At 41.9% G+C, this 26802-nt stretch overlaps 4 protein-coding genes and 1 long non-coding RNA gene across 6 annotated transcripts in view; 4 read left to right on the forward strand and 1 right to left on the reverse strand.

The window, feature by feature from the left end:
- Nucleotides 1-1789: 1789 nt before the first annotated feature.
- LOC115561168 (piggyBac transposable element-derived protein 4-like) lies at nt 1790-3177 on the forward strand. Its single transcript, XM_030380997.1, has 2 exons — nt 1790-2137; nt 2422-3177. The coding sequence occupies exons 1-2, from the start codon at nt 2106-2108 to the stop codon at nt 2861-2863; spliced, it is 474 nt and encodes a 157-aa protein (XP_030236857.1). The 5' UTR covers nt 1790-2105; the 3' UTR covers nt 2864-3177.
- Nucleotides 3178-4067: 890 nt separating this feature from the next.
- On the forward strand, nt 4068-5699 carry LOC115561153 (phospholipase A and acyltransferase 3-like). Of its 2 annotated transcripts, none has more exons than XM_030380985.1 (5): nt 4068-4174; nt 4466-4493; nt 4596-4707; nt 4893-5164; nt 5412-5699. In XM_030380985.1, exons 2-5 carry the CDS (start codon nt 4482-4484, stop codon nt 5556-5558), a joined length of 543 nt encoding a protein of 180 aa, XP_030236845.1. In that variant the 5' UTR covers nt 4068-4174; nt 4466-4481; the 3' UTR covers nt 5559-5699. The 2 variants fall into 2 exon arrangements, with proteins under 2 accessions (XP_030236845.1, XP_030236836.1); XM_030380976.1 differs by having other exon boundaries at nt 4085-4174; nt 4452-4493.
- A 3792-nt stretch (nt 5700-9491) lies between these two features.
- Nucleotides 9492-26802, forward strand: part of LOC115561121 (caspase recruitment domain-containing protein 11-like) — a 26056-nt gene continuing 8745 nt past the window's right edge. Inside the window, exons 1-5 of the mRNA XM_030380945.1 lie at nt 9492-9556; nt 9785-9873; nt 9965-10011; nt 10819-10939; nt 11608-11785. Coding sequence (XP_030236805.1) covers nt 9785-9873; nt 9965-10011; nt 10819-10939; nt 11608-11785 — 435 coding nt within the window. The 5' untranslated portion in view covers nt 9492-9556. The remainder of the gene's footprint in view (nt 9557-9784; nt 9874-9964; nt 10012-10818; nt 10940-11607; nt 11786-26802) is intronic.
- On the reverse strand, nt 19420-20919 carry LOC115561178 (piggyBac transposable element-derived protein 4-like). The gene is made up of 2 exons (XM_030381008.1): nt 20286-20919; nt 19420-20000 (listed from the first exon to the last, which is right to left on the reverse strand). Exons 1-2 carry the CDS (start codon nt 20315-20317, stop codon nt 19559-19561), a joined length of 474 nt encoding a protein of 157 aa, XP_030236868.1. The 5' UTR covers nt 20318-20919; the 3' UTR covers nt 19420-19558.
- Nucleotides 26095-26802, forward strand: part of LOC115561211 (uncharacterized) — a 1544-nt gene continuing 836 nt past the window's right edge. The window contains exon 1 of the long non-coding RNA XR_003979879.1: nt 26095-26466. This is a non-coding gene — a long non-coding RNA (uncharacterized LOC115561211). The remainder of the gene's footprint in view (nt 26467-26802) is intronic.

Genomic DNA, 26802 nt, shown 5'->3' on the forward strand with positions numbered 1-26802 from the left:
TTTCGTCGTGTAGAGCACCGTATCCGCAGTACTCAGCAAGGCAATGCAGCACGGTGTGGAAGCTGTCTGCTGACTCGCCGACCTCTTGTTGCCTCTGGTTGAACTTAGCCCGTTCGAATATAATGTTCCTGCGCGTTACGAAATGTGCGTCCAGCTTATTTTTTTCACGGTACCATAGTCTCCCGCCTCTCCTGCGTTTAAATGTAGAGAAACTACAATGTCCTCTGCTTGTTCTCCCATTGTGTAAATCAACGCATTGACCTGATTTTCCTCGTCCTGAGCGTCCATTCCAGACGCGATGCGAAATCTGTCGAATCGTTTTATCCATTTCGTCCACTCTTCTGCCTTGAACGAAAACGGCTCCGGAGGCTTAACTTGGTACTGAGCCATCGTTGCTCCCGCCGTCAAGCTGCTAACGCTAACTCACTGACTGGCTTATCTAACCTAACTCAGCGAATACCACTACCACTTTGCAGCTCACTGTCTTCACTTCTGACACCATGTTCAGTTGGCCTTGCAACACATATTAAGATATCAAGGAGACTCGTAGAGACGTGACTGCATGGTATGAACTCCGTTCTTTTAATGGCTCCCGCCAGTCGTTGCCTAGGTTACATGTATACAGAACGTTCCGACGTATTACCGTATTACCTCTAATACTACAACATAGAGTTACATATTTTTATCTAGCCTACCAATAAATCGTTATGGTCCCTAAATACCCTCTCCCTCCGAATCCTGCCATTTGCATGGTCCGCCAGAAGTGCCATATGGTGCAGCATTACCACGGCGCTCACCTCTGTATTTATAGGGTTACGGTAATAAGACTGACGAGAACGCCTTGGATAATCAGTTTGTAATTACCCACGTAAAATGTTCTTGAACATAACCCCTTTTTAATGCCTGATTTGTCATGAAAAGCATCAAGAGTAACGGAAAACGATTGTGATGAGTGTGGCTTGGTTTTTCACACTTGGGATTTAATTGACATTCGATCATGTGTTTACAGTGTCACATAAAAATATTATGTTATTGACACATGTTGGACAGATGCTTTATTCCATGCAGTCGAGCCGTCAGTGGACAGTATGGAGTGACGGTATTAAATATAGAGAATTTCTTTTTATTTCTATTCTAAGGAGATATTTCTGGAGTTATAACTGAGAAATAACGCAGTGGACTTAAATTATTCTGATTAGGATTTAACGCATGATACGGGTTGAAATTAAATTGATGAAGGGCGATGATAAAACATAATCGTTCTTCTCACTCTGCAATTCTTCGGTCTGACTTCAGTTCACCACCACACCGTCTGTGTCGCCAATTCTCCTTTTCCTCCAAACCATGCGTACGCATGGGTCAGAGTTTGCTTAGGGCTGCGCACATTTTCCCGTCAAGTTGGTTTTTTATAGATCACAACCTTGGCGTGAAAAGTCACGTACGCCAATTTCAGCCCCGTTTTGTGCGTACGCAACGGTTATAAATGAGACCCCAGGAGACCACCAAAACGAACTTTGGTTGGCTGAAAATCACGTCAATCAATCATATAGCCACGCGATATTCTATGTTTGTTTTTAGCGACGCGTCTAGCTGGCGACCGAGAAGTAGCAATGAACATGGAGGATTTTGATAGCGATGGCAGTGATATTGTCATAGAATTCAAGGGATATGAGAATGAGGACGAGAATGATTTTGTGCCGGTTGATCCACTGGATCGGGCACAGAAGTGGGAATTTTTGGACACCGAAGGAGAGGAGGAGGATGACTTTCGGGGATTCCAGGTGGACTGGAGAACCGGCAATTACCAGCCTCGGAAAACAAAGACATTCTCTCGCACACCGGGGGTGAAACAACCGATCCCCTTGGATGCTAGCCCACTCGATGTGTTTTCCAGGATCTTTACCGATCAGCTGTGGGACACGTTATTGACCGAAACGAATCGGTACGCGCAACAGGTACGAGCTCAGACCCCCACGACCTCAAGTGGACCCCGGTCCCGAAAACAGAAATGAAAACATTCCTCGGGCTGTGTCTTTGCTTTGGAATTTTAAAGCTACCAGCACGCCGCGATTACTGGAGGCAAACTAAGTGGCTCTACCAAACAAATGTCAAGGGACCGTTTCGACATGATCTGGAGGTAAATATTTATGTTTTCTTTTCTTGTGCTCTTTTCCGAGTTCCATTCTCTTCTCTTAGAAAACGGAATGGCCAGTAATGATAGTGGTGCTATAGCAATTACTAATGGTGATGATGGTTGATATTGAATAAATACAATGATGTTAGTTATAAATACAATAATGGAATAATGAATAAATAGTAATACAATTATGAATATAAATACTATAAATAACATAATACAAATAAACACAATGATGTAAATAAATGTCAGGCTCAAATTCTTTGTCATATATGCATTTTCAGATATCTCCATCTAGAAGATAACTTGGACCCTGCCTTGGATAAATCCGATAAGCTGTGGAAGATCCAGCGGTTCATGGACCTCCTCTTGCATCAGTTCCAGGCCCTCTATGAGGTCAATGGGTTTGTGAGCGTGGATGAGTCCATGGTAAAATACAAGGGACACCTTGCCTTCCGGCAGTACCTCCCCATGAAGCCGGTGAAGTGGGGGATAAAGGTGTGGGTCATGGCAGAGAGCAATACAGGCTACGTAAACAATTTTCAAGTTTACACAGGGGCCATTGCAGGCAAGACCGAGACAGGCCTGGCTTACCGGATTGTGTCATACCTGGCTAAACCGTATTTTGGGTCAAACTTGTGTGTTAACATGGACAACTTTTACACCAGCGTGAAGTTGTTGCTGGATCTGCAGGTCAGGGGTGTGCCTTTACAATGCTTTGGTTAAAATGTTATTTGTTGTATTTTATATCATTGATTTATACTGTTTTTTCTTCTTAATCTTGTTTTGAGAATGTTTTTAAAATGTTGCTGTTATGGTTGTGCTCAGGGAGCATGTTTTAATAAAACCTGTAGTTCTTACCTTTAAAATGCTTTTTATTTCATGTTTCTAGGTGCTCCAGAGGCTTAGATATTAAGGTTTATGTAGACGTTGACAATTCTTACTATTTTCTCAGAAAAACCTCAGGAAATGAGGTTCTTTTTCCTAGAATAGCATAGGATTTTAGCAGGCGTTTTTAGCAGGCGTTTTAGGCATAAATGGGTTAAGTGCTTACAGATTGTGATAAATTTTGCACTAGGTGTTTTTATACTTTTGTTAGGCCTGAGAGGCCAAATGTTTGCACTACTACTGTTACATTAAGAAACGCAATACTACTGTACCCCATTCAGGCCTGAGAAGGGATTCTACAGCTAAAGCACTAAAATAAGGGTTACAAAAATGAAATGCGTTCCAGTCCTTAAAGAGTTAAGAAAATGTTATTTTTCACAAAATAAATTCTTCAATGTTAAACTGTTACTTGTGTAGTCTGTATATACTGCAAATACAAAACTGAAGTTAAGGTATGTGTCTTGAGTACATGCTTATTATAGATGCGGTTGAAGTATATATTTTTTTTCTTTTTTACTTGTGACTTGTTGTGATGGTATGAATTATTAAATGGATAGGACTTGCTACAGTAAGTCTAGCACAGTAGTAACACAGTGGTAGTAGTAACACAGTAGTAAAAAAAAAAACCTGGATGAGTTAAGGTACATTATTTAAATTAAGATGACCTAAGATTTCATAGCTAAAAGCAAACTGCTACTAAACTGCTTCCGTGATACGTTGTTGATGTTTTTGGAAGCAGGTATATCTGCTTTCGATCATGGGCCAAAGGTGCGGTACCCCTTGATGTACAGTATACCATATACATGACTTACTTCCACCTTGTCTTTTACCCCCACAGACGGGAGAGTCAGGACAGGGAACAGCAGTTCATGGAAGACAAAAAAAAGAAGAAAGAGGATAAAAAGAAAAGGGACTCCTCTCAGAAGGTGAGTAGGAAAACTCCACCTTCCACACCTCCACCCCAACCTTTGTCACCTATAACCTTTTCAACTCCACACCCACACCTCCAGGAATGAAGGAACAACGCCTTGGCGTGTTCCTTTATGACGACTCATAATGAAAGCGAAAGTTTTCTTTACACAGATATATATTTGCTCTTTGGATCAAGCAGATCACTTACTTAAGGCACTTCCTCGGACAAGACTAGAGGTAGGATAATTTTTTTTTAAATATGTAGTCCTACAATCTAAGTTCAGATATAGGATGCTGTTTGTGATGTTCTTTCACAGAAATAAGAGCAAAATTCAACTGTTATCTGGTAGCTTGATTAAAACACCTCGATGTGTAGGCCTAGTCGTCACAGCTGGCCTATTGAAGGCTAAGACACCATTTAAATAGTGATTTGCTATTGGCTAATGTTCGTGATTATTATGATAACCTCATTTTAATATTCAACCCTCTATGATTTCTGTTGTTAATTCCTCAGTACATATTTTAAAGGAAAATTTGCATCAAGATGTCTCCCGTGGTGAGTCTATGTCCAAACTGTTGAATGTCATTTGTAATGCTCTTCCTTACCATATGTTTTATGACTGAAGGAGACTAAATAATATCTCTTATGTTTAATTAGAATCAAAAGGTCCCACAACCTGGGGACCTGATAGAAATCTTTCATGATTTATACAAGCATTGGGCTGTATACGTTGGGGATGGCTTTGTTGTTCACCTTACAACAGCAAATGGTAAGTAGGCCTAACAACACACGACATTTCTTAAAATACGAACTAAACACAGGGCCTGCTGACATCTTCTCATGACTTAAACATATCCTACTTCAAGAAATCTATGCATGGGTCTGAAAGTGAATTGAACTCTTTAATACATATAAAAGACATTGTAATGGATAGGCCTTCATTTTACTCTAAAGGATCCAGTGCAACAAGCAGCAGTGGCAGCAGCAGCGGGGCTGTGTCAATGCCAAAAGCTATGGTGAAGTACGAAAAACTGAAAGCTGTTGTTGGAGATGCCAAATGGAAAATCAACAATTTAAGGGACGGCCAGCGCCGACCCCTGGACGCCAAGATCATCGTGGCAAAAGCTTTCCAGCTGGTGGGCTCCGAGCCCGAGTACAATTTATTTTTGAATAACTGTGAACACTTCGCTACAGAGATGCGCTACGGCACACGTCGATCTCGACAGGTGAGTCTTCCTGGAGAGATATGTGTGTACTGTGGTAGCTACAGGGGAGGGCTACTTATTAATTTATAAAATAGAGTATTTATCTGTGGTCTACTTATCTCACAATAACTCCCTTATTACTACAGAGCAGTCTATCCTTCCTGTTATTGTGGACAACAGCGTATATTATACTCATGTAAACAGCATCACAATAATTTGTTTTTGTGTGTGTGTGTGTTTGTGTGTGTGTGTGTCTTCTGCATCGCAGGCATTAATTGGAGCTGTAAGAGCAACCTGTGTGGCGTTGATCCCTATAGGAGCTATGGCTGGAGTTGCAGGTTTAGCAGTGGTAGGACTGTTTTGGTCGGGTTCTGAGGCCATAAAAATGGTTGGTGACATGTTCTTAAAGTCCTAAACACCTTAGATAAGAGTATGTGATATTAACACAATTTAAACCAAATGTTTAATGACAAACTTGTAATTCACTTTGTCAGCGTACTTTTTAATACGTTATCTTTCAATATGGTTATTACTTAATTAAAGGAATTATTACTCAGTCTTTGTAAATTTGTTCTGTTGTGCAACAGCAGGAGGGAGAGGAACATGCTGTATTAAGACTAGCTGTCACTTTATTGTATTATTTTATCGAACATTTGAGACTAAACAAAGAGATTTAAAATCTCTTTTACTAGGGTCACCTGGCCGGGACGGTAGTGTAGCAATCTGACACACACACACACACACACACACACACACACACACACACACACACACACACACACACACACACACACACACACACACACACACACACACACACACACACACACACACACACACACACAGCGGTATGAAAAATAAGTCATGAAAGATATGTCACTTTCAGTACAATGGTTTTCTATAAGATGGATGGATAATTGTATTGCCATGTCAAGATTCAAGATTCAAGATGCTTTATTTATCCCGAGGGAAATTACTGTGCAACAGTTACAATACAAAGGTGGGAAAGTAAGACAATAGAAGCATCTGCTAAATGCCATAAATGTAAATGTAGAAAGCCTACTGGTGAGCTCCCATACGTGGACCTGTGAGTGCGTTGTCCGTGAGCAAGAGGCCCGAATTCCTAACTGCTTGTTCATAGCGTGTCTTGAAATAATATGAAAAGCTTTGGATAGCAATTAGCAATAAGGTTAAATGTCGAAATAGTATTAAAGACTACGTTTGTACTGTGTGTGTATGATGGGATAGGACTACATATTTATTTGAGGGAAGGGTTGGAATATTGGATAATATTTAATATGATAATGTATCACATAAGCTGTGCTGAATGCATTTAACAGCATGATTGCAATAATCATCTTGGCATGTTGGTGAGCGCAGTGCAGTAATGGAAAAAAATAAATATTTAAATTGTGGATGTGGCTTTGAGGTTTCATTTAGAGCGTTCTAGAAGCCAAAGGAGAGTTGATAAAATGGGGGGGAGAGAAAGAGGGAGAGGGGAGCGCAAGAGAAAGAGACAGACAGAGAGAGGAGGGAGAGGGAGAGCAAGAGAGAGGGGGAGGGCGGGAGAAGATAGGGCAGAAGAGAGAGAGAGAGAGAGAGAGAGAGAGAGAGAGAGAGAGAGAGAGAGAGAGAGAGAGAGAGAGAGAGAGAGAGAGAGAGAGAGAGAGAGAGAGAGAGAGAGAATAAAGGGTAGTGTAGCGTATTAGGATGGGGTTGGAAACTGCCATGGAAAATAAGATAACCGCTCCTTCCTCCCCTCTCCTGATTGGTTGTAGTTTGCTTGGCACGGCACAATATTCGATGTACATGTCACACAACATCCTAAACCTTAATAATGTCTAAGGAGTAGTGGGTTTAGTTGTCAGGCTTGGCGTAGTTGCCGGGTTGGGTGGAGTTGTCGAGGTGGGTGTGGTTGTCGGGCTGAGTGTAGTTGTCGGGGTTAGTGTAGGGTGGGTGTAGTTGGAGGGGTCGGTGCAGTCGGAGGGATGGATGCAGTGGTTTGAATTGGTGTAGTTCTAGAGGTGGCTGTAGTTGTCGTTGTGGGTGTAGTTGCCAGGGTGGGTGTAGTTGTCAGGAGGAGTGTAGTTGCAGGGTGCGTGAAGGCTGGGTGAAGTTGTCAGTGGGGATTTAGTTCTTTGGGTGGTTGTAGATGTCGGGAAGAGTGTAGTTGTCAGGATGGGGGTCGTTTTCAGGGTGGGTGTAGGGTAGGTGTAGCTGTGTTGGTTGGTAGGTTAGGCTGGCGTCTCAGCTAGCTGACTCACTTGTCCTCTAGTCCGGCGGTCCCCAACCACCGGGCCGCGGACCGGTACCGGGCCGCGGGACATTCCTAACCGGGCCGCAGGTGAGTAGGCTACGACATGACAAAAAAAAAAAGTAAGTAAGTAAGTGTGCATGCAAAATGCATGCACACTTAATAAACTAAATTTACTTCGCAATACTGTCACTCTTTTACATGCCATAAGTCTATATGCAGTTGTCAGATTGCATTTAACATGTTTGCATTTTTGGCAAGGTCTTAACTTATTTTCTTAGTCATAACCGTCTGTCTGTCCCGTCCTCAACACGTATTGGCTTCAGCGGCTGCGCGCGCAGCTCAACCTGACACGTCCAGAGGGGAGAATGACAACTGTCTTTAAACTGGCAGATTTAAAGTTGCTGCATTTAAAGCCAAGCTTGATTTGTGGGGACGACGAGTGGACAGGGGAGTATTCGATATGTTCCAAACATTAGTGGGGTTTTTGGGAGAGACTGAGGCAGGGCCCATTCTCTCGCAGCTGGTGCGAGATCACCTTGTTGCGCTTTCAAATTAATTCGAACCTTACTTCTCATCCTCCAAAGATCCACGTCGAAACGAATGAGTGGATACGCAACCCATTTGTCAATGTCCCGAATCATTTGTCAGTGCAGGAGGAAGATCAAATGATCGAAATAGCTAATGATGGTGGTCTTAAAAGTGTGTTTGAGCAAACCTCTCTGGCGGGTTTTTGGATCAAAACCAAAGCGGAGTATCCCAAGATATCCATAAAAGCGCTGAAAACGTTGCTTTCATTTCCCACCACGTACCTATGCGAGGCCGGGTTTTCGGCAATGACTGCAACTAAAACCAAATTGCGCAATCGATTGGACATTTCAAACACGCTAAGGGTGTCACTGTCTTCCAAGACCATCACCCCCAGATGGAACCTTCTGGTTGCAGGGAAACAAGCACAGGGCTCCCACTGATTAAAATGAATTGTAGCCTATTCTGTGGCCTCACAAACGCGTGTTAAGTTCCCTTGCTGACATTTTGTGTTGTGCATGTTTCCACTTGATCGATTTTACTTCAAGTTTAGTTCAATAGGCAAACACAACACAGCTTCTTTCCCAAAGCTGTCACCATACTGAACTCAGATCTGCACTGATGTTTGTTGTCTGTTGGTAGTCTTTACTGTGTATTTAAGTTTTAGTGTGTATTTTAAAATTGTATTTATTTATTTATTTATATTATATATTGCTTTTGTAAATTATTATATATTTATATTCGATAACATGTGTGCATGTATGGAGCTGCTCATTGCATTTCGTTGTACTTGTAAAGACAATAAAGCTTTCTATTCTATTCTATCTAAGTCACCATCAGTGACAATAAAATATTTTACTTTTTTATTTTCTTGACAAAATTTGGGACCCCCTTCAACCGACCCCCCGTCGGTTTAACATAGCTCAGTCTGTGACCCAGCTAGCTTACCAAATAAATCGTTCAAAGTATTTTGGCCTCCGATTTCTCTGGTTACAGTGACTTAAACTCGTTGCTAGCTTACCGAATCTCTGTATTTGAGCTCACTATTTCCAAGAGAACAGTGACTTGGTTCTGGTTTTGACCCCACCCTAGCTCACTGTGTGTGTGTTATGACCACAGCTGGAGGGCCAGTGTGAGCAGCTTCAGCTGAAGGTGAGGACCCTGCACAAAGACGATCAGGAACGCTATAAATGCACTGAGACCGGAAAGGACGTCAAAAGGGCAACTCGGAAAAAAGCTTGAAACAACAGAAAGCAAAGCAAAATAGGGATAACTATACTTATACAATACTATCCTATACCTATCCTATAACTGTACACTACTATACTATCCTATACACCTATCCTATAATAACCATACTTATACTATACTATCATATACTATCCTATACCTATCCTATAAATATACTGATACTATTCTATCATATACTATCCTTTACCTCCTCTTCATCTTCATCATTTTTCATCTTCCTGTGACCTTAAAAAACCTGACCAGGGTTACCTCATAGACTAGGTACCTACTGCCCTCTAGGGATGGAAACGTTGTTGGACGTTGTTGTTTAATCTAATCTAATCCAATGTGCTTCCATTTCAGAATCACGTTCCATCTCAGATGACAATCTTCTGCCCCTTGTGAGTTTTCGCAATTTTGCATAATTCATTCCACCACAATTACACTTGAGAATTGATCTGGCCTATAAATGGAAGAAATAAAAAAGCTTGAAACGCCATTGGCTCTTGACGCATTACTCGATTCACTCCATATCAATTTGGGACACTTATTTCATCGTCCCGACGGACTGATGTTAAAGTGCATGTTGCTAACACTCACCCTGGTTCATCATCCTCTCATACCTTCAGATGGATGAGAACGAGAAGGAAATCAACCGGTTGTCGACCTTCCCCTTCCCGCCGTGCCTCAACTCCATGAACCGCCGCTTCAACACGGAGTGAGTCCCTGCCTCCAGCACCAGCTCCCCAGAGTTACCCCTATAGCTCTATGTTCTCTAACCAGAGCCGTGCTGTTCTCCTCCTGGTCAGGTTCGAGCTGGACTCCTGGGGCAGCGACGACAACGACAACACCTCAGGTACGTTAGACGATGAGGAGGGACTACCTACGCCTTCCTCGCCTCTGGGGCCTGGGGAACCGGGGTCGGGTCGGCTTACGCCTCGTTTCCACATACGTACATTCTCGTATGCGATCCAACCGTCTCCAACCGAAAGTCCATTAATTCCTATGTGATTCTCCGTAATGTCAGTTATTCCTCCGAGACTCCTCCCCTCCGTAAAATTTCTGTCCGGTATGTCCGTAATATACGTTCAAAAAATGTAACTTTCGCCGTCGTTTTACGGAGATACCGTATGAAAGTTTTTATGTTTCACACAAAACATGTAAGTAGCTGGCAGGCCAAACTCAGATCTCTTTCCAAGCCTGGTTGGTTTTGTTTTTATCTCTGTATATGTCGATCCTCATGTTCCAAAGTACCGGTCTCCTAAAAACGGCCATTGTCATACATTTCCCCATTTTTTTTGTTGTCCGTAAATTCATGTCCGTACGTACAACACTAGCGACCCCTTCCGTAAATCTGCGGAAGCACGGATACGAAAAACATACGTATGTGTAAACGAGGCGTTAGCTCAGGAGGTAGAGCGGGGTTGACTTGTAACCGGAAGGTTGCTAGCTCGAACTCCGGCTCCTCCTAGCGGAGTGTCGAGGTGTCCCCTCAGTACGACAACTCACCCTGACTGCTCCTGACGAGCTGGCTGTCGCCCTGCGTGGTGGACACCGCCGTCGGTGTGTGCATGACTGTAAATGCAAATGTAACCGAGGATGCCACCATCTAAACGGTTGATCCAAACCTGTGTGTGTTTTAACGTCTGTGTATGTGATCCAGGAGCCCCCAGCGAGCCGTCGCTCTGTGACTCCTTGAGCTCCCTGAACTCCCAAGTCTTCTCCCCCGGCCTGGCCGGCCTGCCCCCGACCCCGCAGCCCAAACCCTGGCCTGCTGCCCCAGGGTACGGGCGCTCACTGAACACTCAACACTCAACACTCAACACTGAACCCTGCCCTGCTGCCCCAGGGTACTGGCGCTCACTGAACACGCAACACTCAACACTGAACCCTGGCCTGCTGCCCCAGGGTACGGGCGCTCACTGAACACTCAACACTTAAAGCCTTGTGGCTATTTTGAAGGAACCAGTCACAGTAAGCTTGGTTTGGATAGTATCCAGCGGAAATTTTCCCACACCTTCCTACAGCCCGCACTCTAAAGCTACTTAAAAATGCTTGATGATCTTCATCAATTCATCAAGACAAATCATTCAACACTTAAAGACAGGACTAGCTTGTCTTATCATTCAGACTGAACACTTAAAACTTATCCCTTAACACTTTTCAATCAACACTCGACACGTAACAGTCCACTGTCAGTACGATGCATGATACAAAACACTTGATACTTTATAATTTTCCCTTAACACTTAACGCTAAAGACTAGTGTTGTAGTAGTTACACTGGAAGTGACATCACCATGGCATAATAGTAGCTCACTGCTAATAGCTTGATTTAAAGATAAGAATGAGTAAAGGAATTTGTATTCCCTGGGAGTGGAACCCCGGACGACTTGATCATGCTGCCCAACCCCCCCCTCATGTAATGTTAACTGTTGTTGATGATCCGATAGGCTGAAGCCAGTGTCCCCGTCGTCCAGTCCGCCTATCGCGGTCAAGCAGAGGCAGTGCAGCTTTGACGATGATGTCACTCTGGTGGGAGGGAACCATACGGGCGTCTTCGTCAGTCATGTGACCCCCGGGTCACACGCCGCCAGCTGCGGCCTGCAGGAGGGCAGTGAGCTGCTGGAGGTGTGTGTGTGTGTGTGTGTGTGTGTGTGTGTGTGTGTGTGTGTGTGTGTGTGTGTGTGTGTGTGTGTGCGTGTGTCGGTGTGTCGGTGTTGGCTGGTGTTTTTTTAAAGTGAGGGAGGGAGGACTGCTTGCTTGCTTGCCATTGGCCTGCTTGCCCTGTTAGTGGCGTATGGTGTGATGAGAGTGAGTACGTGACCCATAATTATGTGAATTGATGCAAATCCACCAGTGGCAGCATTGCACTTTGAAAACTGGTGGGCAGCATGACTTGGACTACATGGGCAGAAGGAAAGGATCCAAAGCCAATTAGTCAAATCAGGCCTACTCTTCATTTGTAAAACTAAATAAGAAACTCTGGGCCTAGCATTGGGCCTATATTTGCCCTCAATGACTGAAGCTATTGGTTGTAATTTGGCAATGTTTATTTTCAGCTATAATTGTTTTAAGAAAAATGAAGGCACAAGACCAAATGTGATGCCATTTAAAATGCATCATGCTCTGAATCATTCACTAACATCCTTTCCACAATATCAAACAGAATGGTGAGAGTTACAAAAAAGTAAAAGAACAACAAGAACATTATTTCACAACATTGTTTGAGGCAAATGTGGATGTTAATGGATGTTTCAGAATGTTGGTCATGGTGTTAAACCAATTAAGATTGAGGGGCTTCGTTTATAGATCAAGTCAACCCTCCTCGCGGGCTCCGCAGCCCGGCCACGGGCAGCCCTGCCCGGCCACGGGCTACGGAAACGCCAATATAACCGAACAGAGCCGCACCGCAACGAACAGTAGCGCACCACTTGGTGGAAAAAGGCATACGACTGAGCGGGTTCGTTGGTCCTCGTAGCCTAGACTTGAGGGGATAACCCCTCCCTCCAGGCTGCTCCACAGCCAGGGCTCCTGCTTATTGGTTCATAGCGCAGCCATGCGCTATGAACAGGCGTAGGCGGGATCCAGATCCCTTAGCTAGTCACACCCACTCAGAGGAGGACTTTCCTCCTCTCTCCAATTGAACCCCATGTCATTCACCGGCCGCCAACACTTGCGGGGAAATTAATGGGATTCATTGGAGGCTGAGGGAGGAACGTCCTCCCTGAAGTAATTGTCAATAAGCGATAGGGGGTGCTAATGTCTTTTACAGAGGGAAACGAACATAACGTATACAAAGGCATTAAAGTAGTCATACTTAAGGGCATTAATTCATTAAGGCATTAAGTCTGGGTAATCTACATTTTTTATTCTCAACTATGTTAAGGAGGATCTTCCTCCCTCTCCTCACTGAAGAAGCCTCCACTGGTGTGTGTGTGTGTGTGTGTGTGTGTGTGTGTGTGTGTGTGTGTGTGTCTGTCTGTCTGTCTTTCTGGCCACTATTAAAGTAATTGTATGATCCATTTGAAAACGCATGAAAACAGACGTTCTACGTTTCATGTGTATGCATTGTTTTTGTTTGTGTGTGTGCATGCATGTGCACGTGTGTGTGTGTGTGCATGTGTGTGTGTGTGTGTATGGATGTGCACGTTTGTGTGTGTTTGCGTGTGTGGGTGGGTGTGTGTTGTGCGCATGCATGTCTGCATGTTTTTGTGCAACCATGTGCATGTGTGTATGTCTTTCTGTGTGTGTGTCTATTTGTGTTTGTGTGAGCATGTATGCATTCATGTGTGTGCATATGTGTGTGTGCGTGTGTGGTGTGTGTGTGTGTGTGGGTGCATACATGTCTTCGTGTGTGTGTGTGTGTGTGTGTGTGTGCGTGTGTGTGTGTGTGTGTGTGTGTGTGTGTGTGTGTGTGTGTGTGTGTGTGTTTGTTTTTACCACCTTGTGAGGACTTGCGCTTGTAAAACTACCCATCTTGTTAGGACCATGTGACAAAGTTAGGACCTAAATCATGGTCCTAAGAAGGATAAGCAGTGTAACAGCCTGGTAATGACCTGCTTATAAGCCTAGGGTGAAATGGCATTGAAATCTTAAAAGTCCTAAAAATGTGGTTTTTTTACAAAAATGTGTGTGTGAGGGGGGGACCGTGTTTCAAAGTGAGGACCTCTCTGGTAAATTGGTGGTACTGCAGTGTGTATCAGAATAGTGAAACCACACCCATTCCCCGCCCATATCCCTTGCCACTCCCACTACAGTTGCTCTTAACTTTAATAGAAGCAGATTTCTGTTTTTGGGGCTAAACAGCTATCACTTATGCTATTTTGCCACCAAACATATTTTATTTGATAAAATGTATAATTATTATAATTGATTATAGATATAAATATATTATATAATTTAGTTGAAAAGTTTAAGCTATTTATAGAATTCAGGAAACAATTGTTTCCATCTTGTCATACTTTATCAATGAAATTATAAAAATCGGGACTTTTTAAGATCAAAAATTATATCTGAGACCATTAAAAAATTACATTTAACATTTTACTTCTAGGATATGTTTTGTTGATCATTTATTTGGACACTACAATGTCATACTATTAGGCAGGGCTGTAGATTACGGTCAGTAATCAGTCTAGTAGGCTATTCCATTTCATAAACAGCAAATGTTTATATTGGGCTTTCATGGTATTGGTGTATGATGCCTGTCAATGGTGGTATGGTCATAGTTACATGCCGTTTCTGATGTCAACAGATTTTCAGATATCACACTAGTTGTCTACATCCCTTGATGCAATGTATGATGGACAATGGAGGCAACACTCGCCTAGTATGTAGTATGTACAGTAGGCAATTGGAAATTGCCTACAGTAAAAAAAAAGTTGAAATGGCAATTAAGATTTATTTTTGTTGGCCAAAAAAGCATCCTGGTCATGCTCTTCATGGAAATTCTGAAATATACCACGGTATGAGAAAATGACCCATTGCCCTGATAAAGCCTGTACAGGTAGGTCAAGTCAGGCACATCCCGAGCTTAATCCTCGATGCTATCCCAAACATTTATCATAATCGCCCTTTACCCTATTTGTGAAAATGCAATAAAGGCTCATTTTAATGCTTATTAGGGGTCCAGACCGCATTAGAACGGATCCTGATGGAAAACCACTACACCTAGACTCCTCAAATCTGGACTAAATTATCACAGTGAGGCTATACATTATGTAAAACATAGTTTCAGATTTGTGAAACCTTTACCCTAATTGTGAAAATGCAATAAAGGCTCATTTTAATGCTTATTAGGGGTCCAGACCGCATTAGAACAGATCCTGATTGAAAACCACTACACCTAGACTCTTCAGATCTGGACTACATTATCACAGTGAGGCTATGCATTATATAAAACATAGTTTCAGATTTGTGAAACCTTTTTTCTATTTGTGAAAATGCAATACAGGCTCATTTTAATGCTTTTTAGGGGTCCGACTGCATTAGAACTGATCCTGATTGAAAACCACTACACCTAGACTCTTCAAATCTGGACTAAATGATCACAGTGAGGCTATACATTATGTAAAACATAGTTTCAGATTTGTGAAACCTTTATCCTATTTGTGAAAATGCAATAAAGGCTCATTTTAATGCTTATTAGGGGTCCAGACCGCATTAGAACGGATCCTGATTGAAAACCACTACACCTAGACTCTTCAAATCTGGACTAAATGATCACAGTAAGGCTATACATTATGTAAAACATAGTTTCAGATTTGTGAAACCTTTACCCTATTTGTGAAAATGCAATACTTGCTCATTTTAATGCTTATTAGGGGTCCAGACCGCATTAGAACGGATCCTGATTGAAAACCACTACACCTAGACTCTTCAAATCTGGACTAAATTATCACAGTGAGGCTATACATTATATAAAACATAGTTTCAGAATTGTGAAACCTTTTTTCTATTTGTGAAAATGCAATACAGGCTCATTTTAATGCTTTTTAGGGGTCCGACTGCATTAGAACTGATCCTGATTGAAAACCACTACACCTAGACTCTTCAAATCTGGACTAAATGATCACAGTGAGGCTATACATTATGTAAAACATAGTTTCAGATTTGTGAAACCTTTACCCTATTTGTGAAAATGCAATAAATGCTCATTTTAATGCTTATTAGGGGTCCAGACCGCATTAGAACGGATCCTGATTGAAAACCACTACACCTAGACTCTTCAAATCTGGACTAAATGATCACAGTAAGGCTATACATTATGTAAAACATAGTTTCAGATTTGTGAAACCTTTACCCTATTTGTGAAAATGCAATACTGGCTAATTTTAATGCTTTTTAGGGGTCTGACTGCATTAGAACGGGTCCTGATTGAAAACCACTACACCTAGACTCTTCAGATCTGGACTACATTATCACAGTAAGGCTATACATTATATAAAATATAGTTTCAGTTTTGTGAAACCTTTTTTCTATTTGTGAAAATGCAATACAGGCTAATTTTAATGCTTTTTAGGGGTCCGACTGCATTAGAACTGATCCTGATTGAAAACCACTACACCTAGACTCTTCAAATCTGGACTAAATTATCACAGTAAGGCTAAACATTATGTAAAACATAGTTTCAGATTTGTGAAACCTTTACCCTGTTTGTGAAAATGCAATAAAGGCAGGATCAGTTCTAATGCGGTCTGGACCCCTAAACAGCATTAAAAAGTGCCTTTATTGCATTCACAAATAGGTTAAAGGTTTCACAAATCTGAAACTATGTTTTACATAATGTATAGCCTCACTGTGATCATTTAGTCCAGATTTGAAGAGTCTAGGTGTAGTGGTTTTCAATCCGGATCAGTTCTAATACAAACTGACCCCTAAAAAGCATTAAAATGTGCCTTTATTGCATTTTCACAAATAGGGTAAAGGTTTCACAAATCTGAAACTATGTTTTACATAATGTATAGCCTCACTGTGATCATTTAGTTCAGATTTGAAGAGTCTAGGTGTAGTGGTTTTCAATCAGGACCCGTTCTAATGCAGTCTGGACCCCTAAAAAGCATTAAAATTAGCCTGTATTGCATTTTCACAAATAGAAAAAAGGTTTCACAAATCTGAAACTATGTTTTACATAATGTATAGCCTCACTGTGATCATTTAGTCCAGATTTGAAGAGTCTAGGTGTAGTGGTTTTCAATCAGGATCAGTTCTAATGCAGTCGGACCCCTAAAAAGCATTAAAATGAGCCTGTATTGCATATTCACAAATAGAAAAAAGGTTTCACAAATCTGAAACTATGTTTTATATAATGTATAGCCTCACTGTGATAATGTAGTCCAGATTTGAAGAGTCTAGTTATAGTGGTTTTCAATCAGGATCTGTTCTAATGCGGTCTGGACCCCTAATAAGCATTAAAATGAGCCTTTATTGCATTTTCACAAATAGAAAAAAAGTTTCACAAATCTGAAACTATGTTTTATATAATGTATAGCCTCACTGTGATAATTTAGTCCAGATTTGAAGAGTCTAGGTGTAGTGGTTTTCAATCAGGATCCGTTATAATGCGGTCTGGACCCCTAATAAGCATTAAAATGAGCCTTTATTGAATTTTCACAAATAGGGTAAAGGTTTCACAAATCTGAAACTATGTTTTACATAATGTATAGCCTCACTGTGATCATTTAGTTTAGATTTGAAGAGTCTAGGTGTAGTGGTTTTCCATCAGGATCAGTTCTAATGCGGTCTGGACACCTAAAAAGCATTAAAATGTGCCTTTATTGCATTTTCACAAATAGGGTAAAGGTTTCACAAATCTGAAACTATGTTTTACATAATGTTTAGCCTCACTGTGATAATTTAGTCCAGATTTGAAGAGTCTAGGTGTAGTGGTCTTCAATCACGACCGTTTTAAGGTGGACCAGCAATTGCCGAATCGGATGCTGCGAATCGGATGCCAACTTCAGCGTCGTGGGCACGGGCCCAAGTGCCCTTATGGACAATCCGGCCCTGACAGGATAGAATAGTATTTGATCCAAGTACTCTGGCCAAGGTTTTTAAAAAGGTGCACACTAGGAAGAACAGTGGGCCAGACATGAACAACACAGTCTCACTCTGAGAACTTCAAATAACGACTGTTGGCAAAGGCACTTTAGCGTCGGTCGCTGACGGGAAAGGTACCCTTCGGCGGCGTCGGAGAGGGGGTTAAATTCACTACAATGTAATGCCATCCCTGGCAATGTTTGACGTTCAGAGCGGGTGCTCCAGCAGCCCATTCACTCCTGTATTAACCCGACTACATCTCTAGACACTGTGGGCATCTTTCCTATTGGATAGTTTTTAGGATATTTTTCTGTGAAAGTGGCGGACATACTTTATATTCTGGGAGGAAAATATGATATATTAGTATAGTTACGCCATTAAATGTGTTTATGTAAACATTTTAGCGAGAAATTTACATTTTACTTTCATAATCTTCGCTCGGTGAATGTGAAGGATGTTTGGTTGGATAGTTATGACGAAGAATATTTTAGGTCTCCAAAGAAATATAATAACATGGTTGCTATGATGGTTGCTATGGACACTGAAACCAGCAGCTCGCATGCCGTTTAAATCATGGCTGTATCATTGTCTTTGCTGATAATGTTATTTTATGTAACTGTTTAATGATGTTATTTTATTTATCAACTTTAAAAAAGACTTTACGCCCTGAAAGAGAAGATAATTCATAAATAAATATGTTAATTTATTTATTATATACGGAGACCACTGGACATCCTCGAAGCAACAAGAATGGTCTATTAAATTCAAGATGGGAGTACAGGGTTATAGTGCCATATATTTGAGTGCCGAATTTCATTCATAGAATTTCAGATAATTGAATAAAAGCTATGGTCTACTCATAATATTATAACTAAATAAATGTATATTTATATTTATAATATATATTTTAATATTTAAACAATTAAATACAATAACGGCTTTAAACATGTTACATGCCAACGTTTTTTAGCCTTTTCTTTTCAATGGGCCTGCGTCTACGTCACGACCACTTTCATGGTTGCTATGGTGGTTGCCTGTCCGGTGGCTTGTTACGTCACTCTGAGAGACGCGCATGGACAGATTTTATAGTGACACAGCATATAACCTATTCTTGAAAGCAAAACACCAAGCTCATTGATTTAAAGAGGCAGGGTTATTTGAAACAATTAATTAAATATGTGTGAGAGGTCATTCCTCCTCCTGAGTGTGCTTCCTATTTATGTCTAGTGTACGCCCCCCCCCCCCCCCCCCCCAACTCCCTTTTGGATATGGAGAATTTTTGCCAGGTCCCAGTGGTGGTGGTGTCATATATATGAAAGAGGGCATTCAATTATACTACAATGATCAATTAGGAGGTTGAAGCCCTAAAGGAATGGATGCAACAGGTGACTGAGTCGAGGACAAGTAAGCTATAGACCCGGGGTCTCTTTTATATCAAAAGCAGAAGATTTAGTTTATTGCTCAGAATGATAATGTGAATGGGAATATTCTAGAAATGTCTCGATATCAACTTTCGTCTCGACACTTCTGCTGCAGCCGCTTAATTAACCCATTTATGCCTAAAACGCCTGCTAAAACGCCTTCTAAAATCCTATGCTATTCTAGGAAAAAGAACCTCATTTCCTGAGGGTTTTCTGAGAAAATAGTAAGAATTGTCAACGTCTACATAAACCTTAATATCTAAGCCTCTGGAGCACCTAGAAACATGAAATAAAAAGCATTGCAAAGGTAAGAACTACAGGTTTTATTAAAACATGCTCCCTGAGCACAACCATAACAGCAACATTTTAAAAACATTCTCAAAACAAGATTAAGAAGAAAAAACAGTATAAATCAATGATATAAAATACAACAAATAACATTTTAACCAAAGCATTGTAAAGGCACACCCCTGACCTGCAGATCCAGCAACAACTTCACGCTGGTGTAAAAGTTGTCCATGTAAACACACAAGTTTGACCCAAAATACGGTTTAGCCAGGTCTGACACAATCCGGTAAGCCAGGCCTGTCTCGGTCTTGCCTGCAATGGCCCCCGTGTAAACTTGAAAATTGTTTACGTAGCCTGTATTGCTCTCTGCCATGACCCACACCTTTATCCCCCACTTCACCGGCTTCATGGGGAGGTACTGCCGGAAGGCAAGGCGTCCCTTGTATTTTACCATGGAATCATCCACGCTCACAAACCCATTGACCTCATAGAGGGCCTGGAACTGATGCAAGAGGAGGTCCATGAACCGCTGGATCTTCCACAGCTTATCGGATTTATCCAAGGCAGGGTCCAAGTTATCTTCTAGATGGAGATATCTGAAAATGCATATATGACAAAGAATTTGAGCCTGACATTTATTTCCATCATTGTGTTTATTTGTATTATGTTATTTATAGTATTTATATTCATAATTGTATTACTATTTATTCATTATTCCATTATTGTATTTATAACTAACATCATTGTATTTATTCAATATCAACCCATCATCACCATTAGTAATTGCTATAGCACCACTATCATTACTGGCCATTCCGTTTTCTAAGAGAAGAGAACGGAACTCGGAAGAGAGCACAAGAAAAGAAAACATAAATATTTACCTCCAGATCATGTCGAAACGGTGCCTTGACATTTGTTTGGTAGAGCCACTTAGTTTGCCTCCAGTAATCGCGGCGTGCTGGTAGCTTTAAAATTCCAAAGCAAAGATACAGCCCGAGGAATGTTTTCATTTCTGTTTTCGGGACCGGGGTCCACTTGAGGTCGTGGGGGTCTGAGCTCGTACCTGTTGCGCGTACCGATTCGTTTCGGTCAATAACGTGTCCCACAGCTGATCGGTAAAGATCCTGGAAAACACATCGAGTGGGCTAGCATCCAAGGGGATCGGTTGTTTCACCCCCGGTGTGCGAGAGAATGTCTTTGTTTTCCGAGGCTGGTAATTGCCGGTTCTCCAGTCCCCCTGGAATCCCCGAAAGTCATCCTCCTCCTCTCCTTCGGTGTCCAAAGATTCCCACTTCTGTGCCCGATCCAGTGGATCAACTGGCACAAAATCATTCTCGTCCTCATTCTCATACTCAAATCCCTTGAATTCTATGACAATATCACTGCCATCGCTATCAAAATCCTCCATGTTCATTGCTACTTCTCGGTCGCAAGCTAGACGCGTCGCTAAAAACAAACATAGAATATCGCGTGGCTATATGATTGATTGATTGACGTGATTTTCAGCCAACCAAAGTTCGTTTTGGTGGTCTCCTGATCTTTACCAAAGCCTTAAGACCCACCCCAGGTGTATTTTTAACCAACCAGAGTGAGTTATATGCTGCATTCGTCATGAAAACAGCACGCGTACAAAATGCTGCGCTACGCAGCAACCGGCAGGAGGGGCTATGCTGCGCTACGCAGCATAAGGCTTAAAACAAAACAGTCTCACTCCCAGAACGTTAAAATATAATCAATCCATTAGAAGTGTGAAAATATCTTCCCGGTGGCGTAACGGGGCAAACAAGGTGTCCTTTGACATCTACGTTTCGAGGCGATTGCAACGGTGCCACACATGACCATATTTGAATACGTTTCGGGGTAGTTATTAGCTGTCGATTTTGGAGGCCTTTATCAATAATAACCAGCTATAGATTTGCTTCCCGGTGGAGATTTTTGACAAATTACATGTTATTTAGCATCTACACGTTGAGCTGAGTCCAATGAGATCAAGCGCGATCTTGTACCACACCAAGATCATGTCCTAGACCATAGGTGTACCATGTATACTACATGTTAACGTTTTGCTAGAGTGTCATGCTTGGTTTCATTGGACTCAGCTCAACGTGTAGATGCTAAAAAACATGTAATTTGTCAAAAAAATATATCGGGAAGCAAATCAATAGCTGGTGATTATTGATTAAGGCCTCCAAGTTCGACAGCTAATTACTACCATTAAACATGTTCGAATATGCTCATGTGTGGCACCGTTGCAATCGCCTGGAAGCGTAGATGTTGAAGGACACCTTGTTTTCCCTCTTACGCCACCGGGAAGATATGATTGACTAATGAATTGATTCAGCTATTTTAAGAGACCGCTGTTGTGTCAGGCCGCAGCAGTCCAGGTGCAGGGGGGGAGGGGCCCTCCGACCCTCCCCTTGATGGGCCATCACTTAAAGAGCCCATGCCATTAAAATCACATTTTTCCTATTGTTTGTTAAATAACATAGGTCTGAATAAGTTAGTGAGCTGTGGTAAGTTTGAAATCTATGCAGTTTGTCTGCTGAATGCAATAGGCAATGAAAGGAATAAGGCAGAAGAAATGAGCCGATCTGGATAAGGTGACACTGTGACGTAGCGTTGTCAAATTATTATTCATGGCCCTGCCCACTTGGTTGGTTCGTAACCACCCACAAGAATTCTGAAGGAGTCGTGATTGAGCTAGTGCTAAATGCTAATACGTGTACGGTAGTTGCTTAGTTTGTAGTAACAGGCTAGTTACAGAATTTTGAATGCAATGGCAGAACGACATCGAACTACATGAACTGCGACATGCTGCCTGCCGCCGGTTGCCGCGAGGCACCACCGCCGCGAAGCACCACCGCCCGGCAGCGGGCAGCCGGGCGGTGGTGCCTCGCGCCGGCAGCAGGCAGCAGGCAGCGCACGGTTCAGTCTACTACAGATTGATGTGGAAGTGGAAGAACCAGAGACGTCGGAGAACCTGACGAAGTCCTTTGTGATTCATTATATCGTCTCGACGTGCACACAGCTTTTGGCCGTGATAATATGTATTATTTGATATAGATATCTATGTATTATATGATATTATTTAGATATAGAGCTCCAGGACTGTAACGCAAGTGTTGTACACTTACTTGTTATTTGGATAACCGTTCTGCTGTTGGTGTGATGGCGCATAACACGTCGGACTCTCGTCTATGGTATTTCTAGGACTAGACCCGTAGTGGGGGTTATCTCAGCCATGGTTGAGAATGAATTGGGGGAAAGGAACTTTGGCTTTGACTCCCTGAAGTCATGAACCACGACATGGAGGAGAAAGGGATTTTTGACCGCGGTCGTCTCCCGCCGGAGCCTCGCTGCCGATGGACCACCGCCTCGGCTTCAGGATGCGGTGATTAGCGCTGACCGCTGCCGAGGCGGCGGGAAGCAGGGCTCAAGCGGGATACATTCGCGGCCAACAATCCCTTTCTCCTCCATGTCGTGGTTCATGTAGCCTACTTCAGGGAGTCAAAGCCAAAGTTCCTTTCCCCCAATTCATTCTCAACCATGGCTGAGATAACCCCCCCTACGAGTCTCGTTGTACAAATACCATAGACGAGAGTCCGACGTGTTATGCGCCATCACACCAACAGCAGAACGGTTATCCAAATAACAAGGAAGTGTACAACACTTGCGTTACAGTCCTGGAGCTCTATATCTAAATAATATCATATAATACATAGATATCTATATCAAATAATACATATTATCACGGCCAAAAGCTGTGTGCGCGTCTAGACGATATAATGAATCACAAAGGACTTCGTCGGGTTCTCCGACGTCTCTGGTTCTTCCACTTCCACATCAATCTGAAGTAGACGCGGCCGTTTGAGATTCATAATAACCTATCGTCTGGAGGCTCACACAGCTTTTGGCCGTGATAATATATATTAGATATTATATGATATAGATATCTATGTATAATATGGGTTTCTAAGAGCCATTGCGATACATCCACCGTAAACAGAACGCATGGTACCGTGGCTACAAGCTGCTCAGGGCCAGGTGATAATATATATTATATATTATATGATATAGATATCTATGTATAATATGGGTTTCTACGAGCCATTGCGATACATCCACCGTAAACAGAGCGCATGGTACTGTCAGTGGCTACAAGCTGCTCAGGGCCACACCCCCACCCCCCTCCTTGACCTGCCTTGACACGCCCACCGTATACAGAGCGCATGGTAGTGGCTACAAGCTGCTCAGGGCCACACCCCCACCCCCCCTCCTTGACCTGCCTTGACACACCCACCGAAACAGCGCGTTTGGGGGAAGCTCAATGTGCGACTGTTTCGGAGTGACTGTAACTCTGCACCACGGCTGAATTTCGGGGACGTCTTTGAATACTGTGTTTGTGGCCCACTAATACCTATATTAAAGCATCATAAAATAGAATGGCATGGGATCTTTAAGGCTGAGCTGAAGGCAGCGATTCACCACAGTATTCTCCACTGCTGAACTCTGACTCACAGGCCCAGTCCAGTGTTGAAAATACATAAATTGTATTTATATATTTAATTGTATTATATATATTTATATAATAAATAAATAAAGAGAGAGAGAGATTTTCACACAACTCATATTCTGAAATAGAGAAAATAAGTGGTTAATAGTGGGATTCTAAAGGGTTAAAAAACATTCAGCCATCACTGTAATACTAAGAGCCTGCCAACAAATAAATGGTCCTTTCGTCAATAAGCCAATCAGAGCTCTCCGTGAGCAAGGTGAAAAGTTAAGAAAAATTAAAATGACAGACAGACAGACAGACAGACAGACAGACAGACAGACAGACAGACAGACAGACAGACAGACAGACAGACAGACAGACAGACAGACAGACAGACAGACAGACAGACAGACTGACTGACTGACTGACTGACTGACTGACTGACTGACTGACTGACTGACTGACTGACTGACTGACTGACTGACTGACTGACTGACTGACTGACTGACTGACTTGTGTCTATCAACCTAACATTACAATCTGCCGGAATTCAATGGCCTTTTGCACCTTTGAAAATGCACAAAAAGGTGTATGGTCCTAAGATGTACTATACCCATCCCCCACCCTTCATCAAAGGGCATTTTGAGCAGCTACCCTCCCCCACTTGTGGTTTGACTTGGATTTTGAAAAGTAACACTCCTCCCTTCAACTACAATTCCACATGAGACAGCAGTATTTACTACGATGGCTCATTGCATTCACTCAATAATAAAAATTTCACCAGGTTATCTCATAATTATGAGATAATTATCTAATAATTATGAGATAGTATCTCATAATTATGAGATAGTATCTCATAATTACGAGATAATTATCTCGTAATTATGAGATAATTATCTCGTAATTATGAGATAATTATCTAATAATTATGAGATAGTATCTCATAATTATGAGATAATTATCTCGTAATTATGAGGGAGTCCCAGGAAGGAAACCCAAACGCCGCCGTGTTTGGGTGCATGATAGAGCTTGGATCGGGTTAGATTAAATAATCTCGGATATAAATAACAATAATCGGGTTAAATAACTTCACATGGTGTGTCTGGTGTGTTTCCAGCATTCGTAGTGTTGATCAGCAGAGAAATAGTCCGCCAAGACGTTGAGGTTGCTTAGCAACCAGAGACTCTGTCCATGCAAGTGAACGGAGCGTTCACTCTTCGTCATAACTATCAAACCAAACATCCTTCACATTCACGAGCGAACATTATGAAAGTAAAATGCACATTTCTCGCTAAAAATGTTTCCATAAACGCATTTAATGGCGTAACTATGTTACTATTTCCAACCAGAATAAAGAAAGATGTCGGCCGTATGCAGTGCTTAATTTGTCCAGTGGGAGCTCCCGGAGCGCTGAGGACGGGGGGGGGGGGGGGGGGGGGGGGGGGGGGACTTCAGTGAGGGTTTCATTCCATCTATACACGGGTGTGCGCCTGCAGCACGGGGCGCCAAAGTGCCTATTCCCCACGCAATGTTATGTCGTACTTCATTGATTACCGCTACGCAGCGCATTTTTCTTTTATACTGCTCGTGGCGGAGCGCACGTCAGAGCTTCCGGAGCGCGCTCCCCCTTGCTCCCCCTCAAATTAAGCACTGGCCGTATGCTTCTGTGCAAGCGTCACTACTCTCTACTATCTCATAATTACGAGATAGTATCTCATAATTACGAGATAGTATCTCATAATTACGAGATAACTATCTCATAATTACGAGATAATTATCTCATAATTACAAGATAGTATCTCATAATTATGAGATAATTATCTCATAATTATGAGATAACCTGGTGAAATTTTTATTATTGAGTGAATGCAATGAGCCATCGTAATTTACGACACCAGTAAAGGTAAGGAATTTTTAATCTAATCACTTAGGCAATTTAAATCGCTATACTATCATATATATTGATTCAATTTATAATTGTATAAATTTAAAAGAAATCGATTTATTTCTGTAATGAGAACAGAGGAATGAACAGTCAAATTGCTTTCACCCTTATTGAAGAGCTTGTTTGAGTTGAATGTTCAAAATAACTGCTGCCCCTGTTTATTCACATAATATAAAAGGTGAGGCATTGTTGTAAGTTAGATAAGGTCACAAAAGTTATCTTAGGGAAATGACAAATGACTGTGTTCTAGTTAGATGATGATGCCTTGATTTGCATATGAAATCGATTTTCTGTGCTGCATTGACCAGCTAATCTGTCAGCTCTGAAGCTAGCATTAACCCAGCAAACCCAATTGACATGAGTTTGCAATATTTCCACTGCAAGCAACCCAGCAGCACCATAAAAGCAAGTGAGAAAAGTTTTGCAAAGCTAAGCATTAACCCATTGGTATGCAGCTCAGTTCTAGGATTTAATTCGATAATGTTGATAGTTGGTGGTTATGTTGCCAATGTTTGCTGACAAAGCTTGACTTTAGCATATCCTAAAATCATTATTCTGAAAATGTATTTATGTCTTTGTTGTAGAAGTCATGGAATGTAAACCAGAAGAGCTCTGCGATCAGGTACATCTCTTTAATCTGTCAGCATTTTATTTGATATGTGCCCAGATTAAGTAAATAAATCTGAGCCGACTGTACTCCATATAATGTGGCCACCTGCAACCTTTTTTACCACAAGTCAACTGTTTCTGACTTGTGGTTTTACCACTGCTCAGGCTATTCATTAAGTAAGTGTTTCATTTTGGATTGTCCATTCCCGGGTGCCGTTAATGTAGCATTAATAATCATTTACTACTTTAACGGCACCGACAATCCAAAAACCCAGTCGAATCTAGAAGGAAAAAAGGTGTAAACGTGAGCAGCTTTTACTTCTTTGCCACCTACTGAGTTTGTTATGTA

Source organism: Gadus morhua, chromosome 2 (assembly GCF_902167405.1).
Source record: "Gadus morhua chromosome 2, gadMor3.0, whole genome shotgun sequence".
Taxonomy (NCBI): Eukaryota; Metazoa; Chordata; class Actinopteri; order Gadiformes; family Gadidae; genus Gadus; species Gadus morhua.

Excerpts from the sequence above, each read along its gene's own strand:
- LOC115561178 (XM_030381008.1), bottom strand. The coding sequence starts at position 20,317 with ATGTCAAGGCACCGTTTCGACATGATCTGGAG. Across the intron at positions 20,001-20,285 it reads CGTTTCGACATGATCTGGAG|ATATCTCCATCTAGAAGATA; the intron begins GTAAATATTTAT and ends ATGCATTTTCAG.
- LOC115561168 (XM_030380997.1), top strand. The coding sequence starts at position 2,106 with ATGTCAAGGGACCGTTTCGACATGATCTGGAG. Across the intron at positions 2,138-2,421 it reads CGTTTCGACATGATCTGGAG|ATATCTCCATCTAGAAGATA; the intron begins GTAAATATTTAT and ends ATGCATTTTCAG.
- LOC115561153 (XM_030380985.1), top strand. Across the intron at positions 4,708-4,892 it reads TCACCTTACAACAGCAAATG|GATCCAGTGCAACAAGCAGC; the intron begins GTAAGTAGGCCT and ends TTTACTCTAAAG. Across the intron at positions 5,165-5,411 it reads GCACACGTCGATCTCGACAG|GCATTAATTGGAGCTGTAAG; the intron begins GTGAGTCTTCCT and ends TCTGCATCGCAG.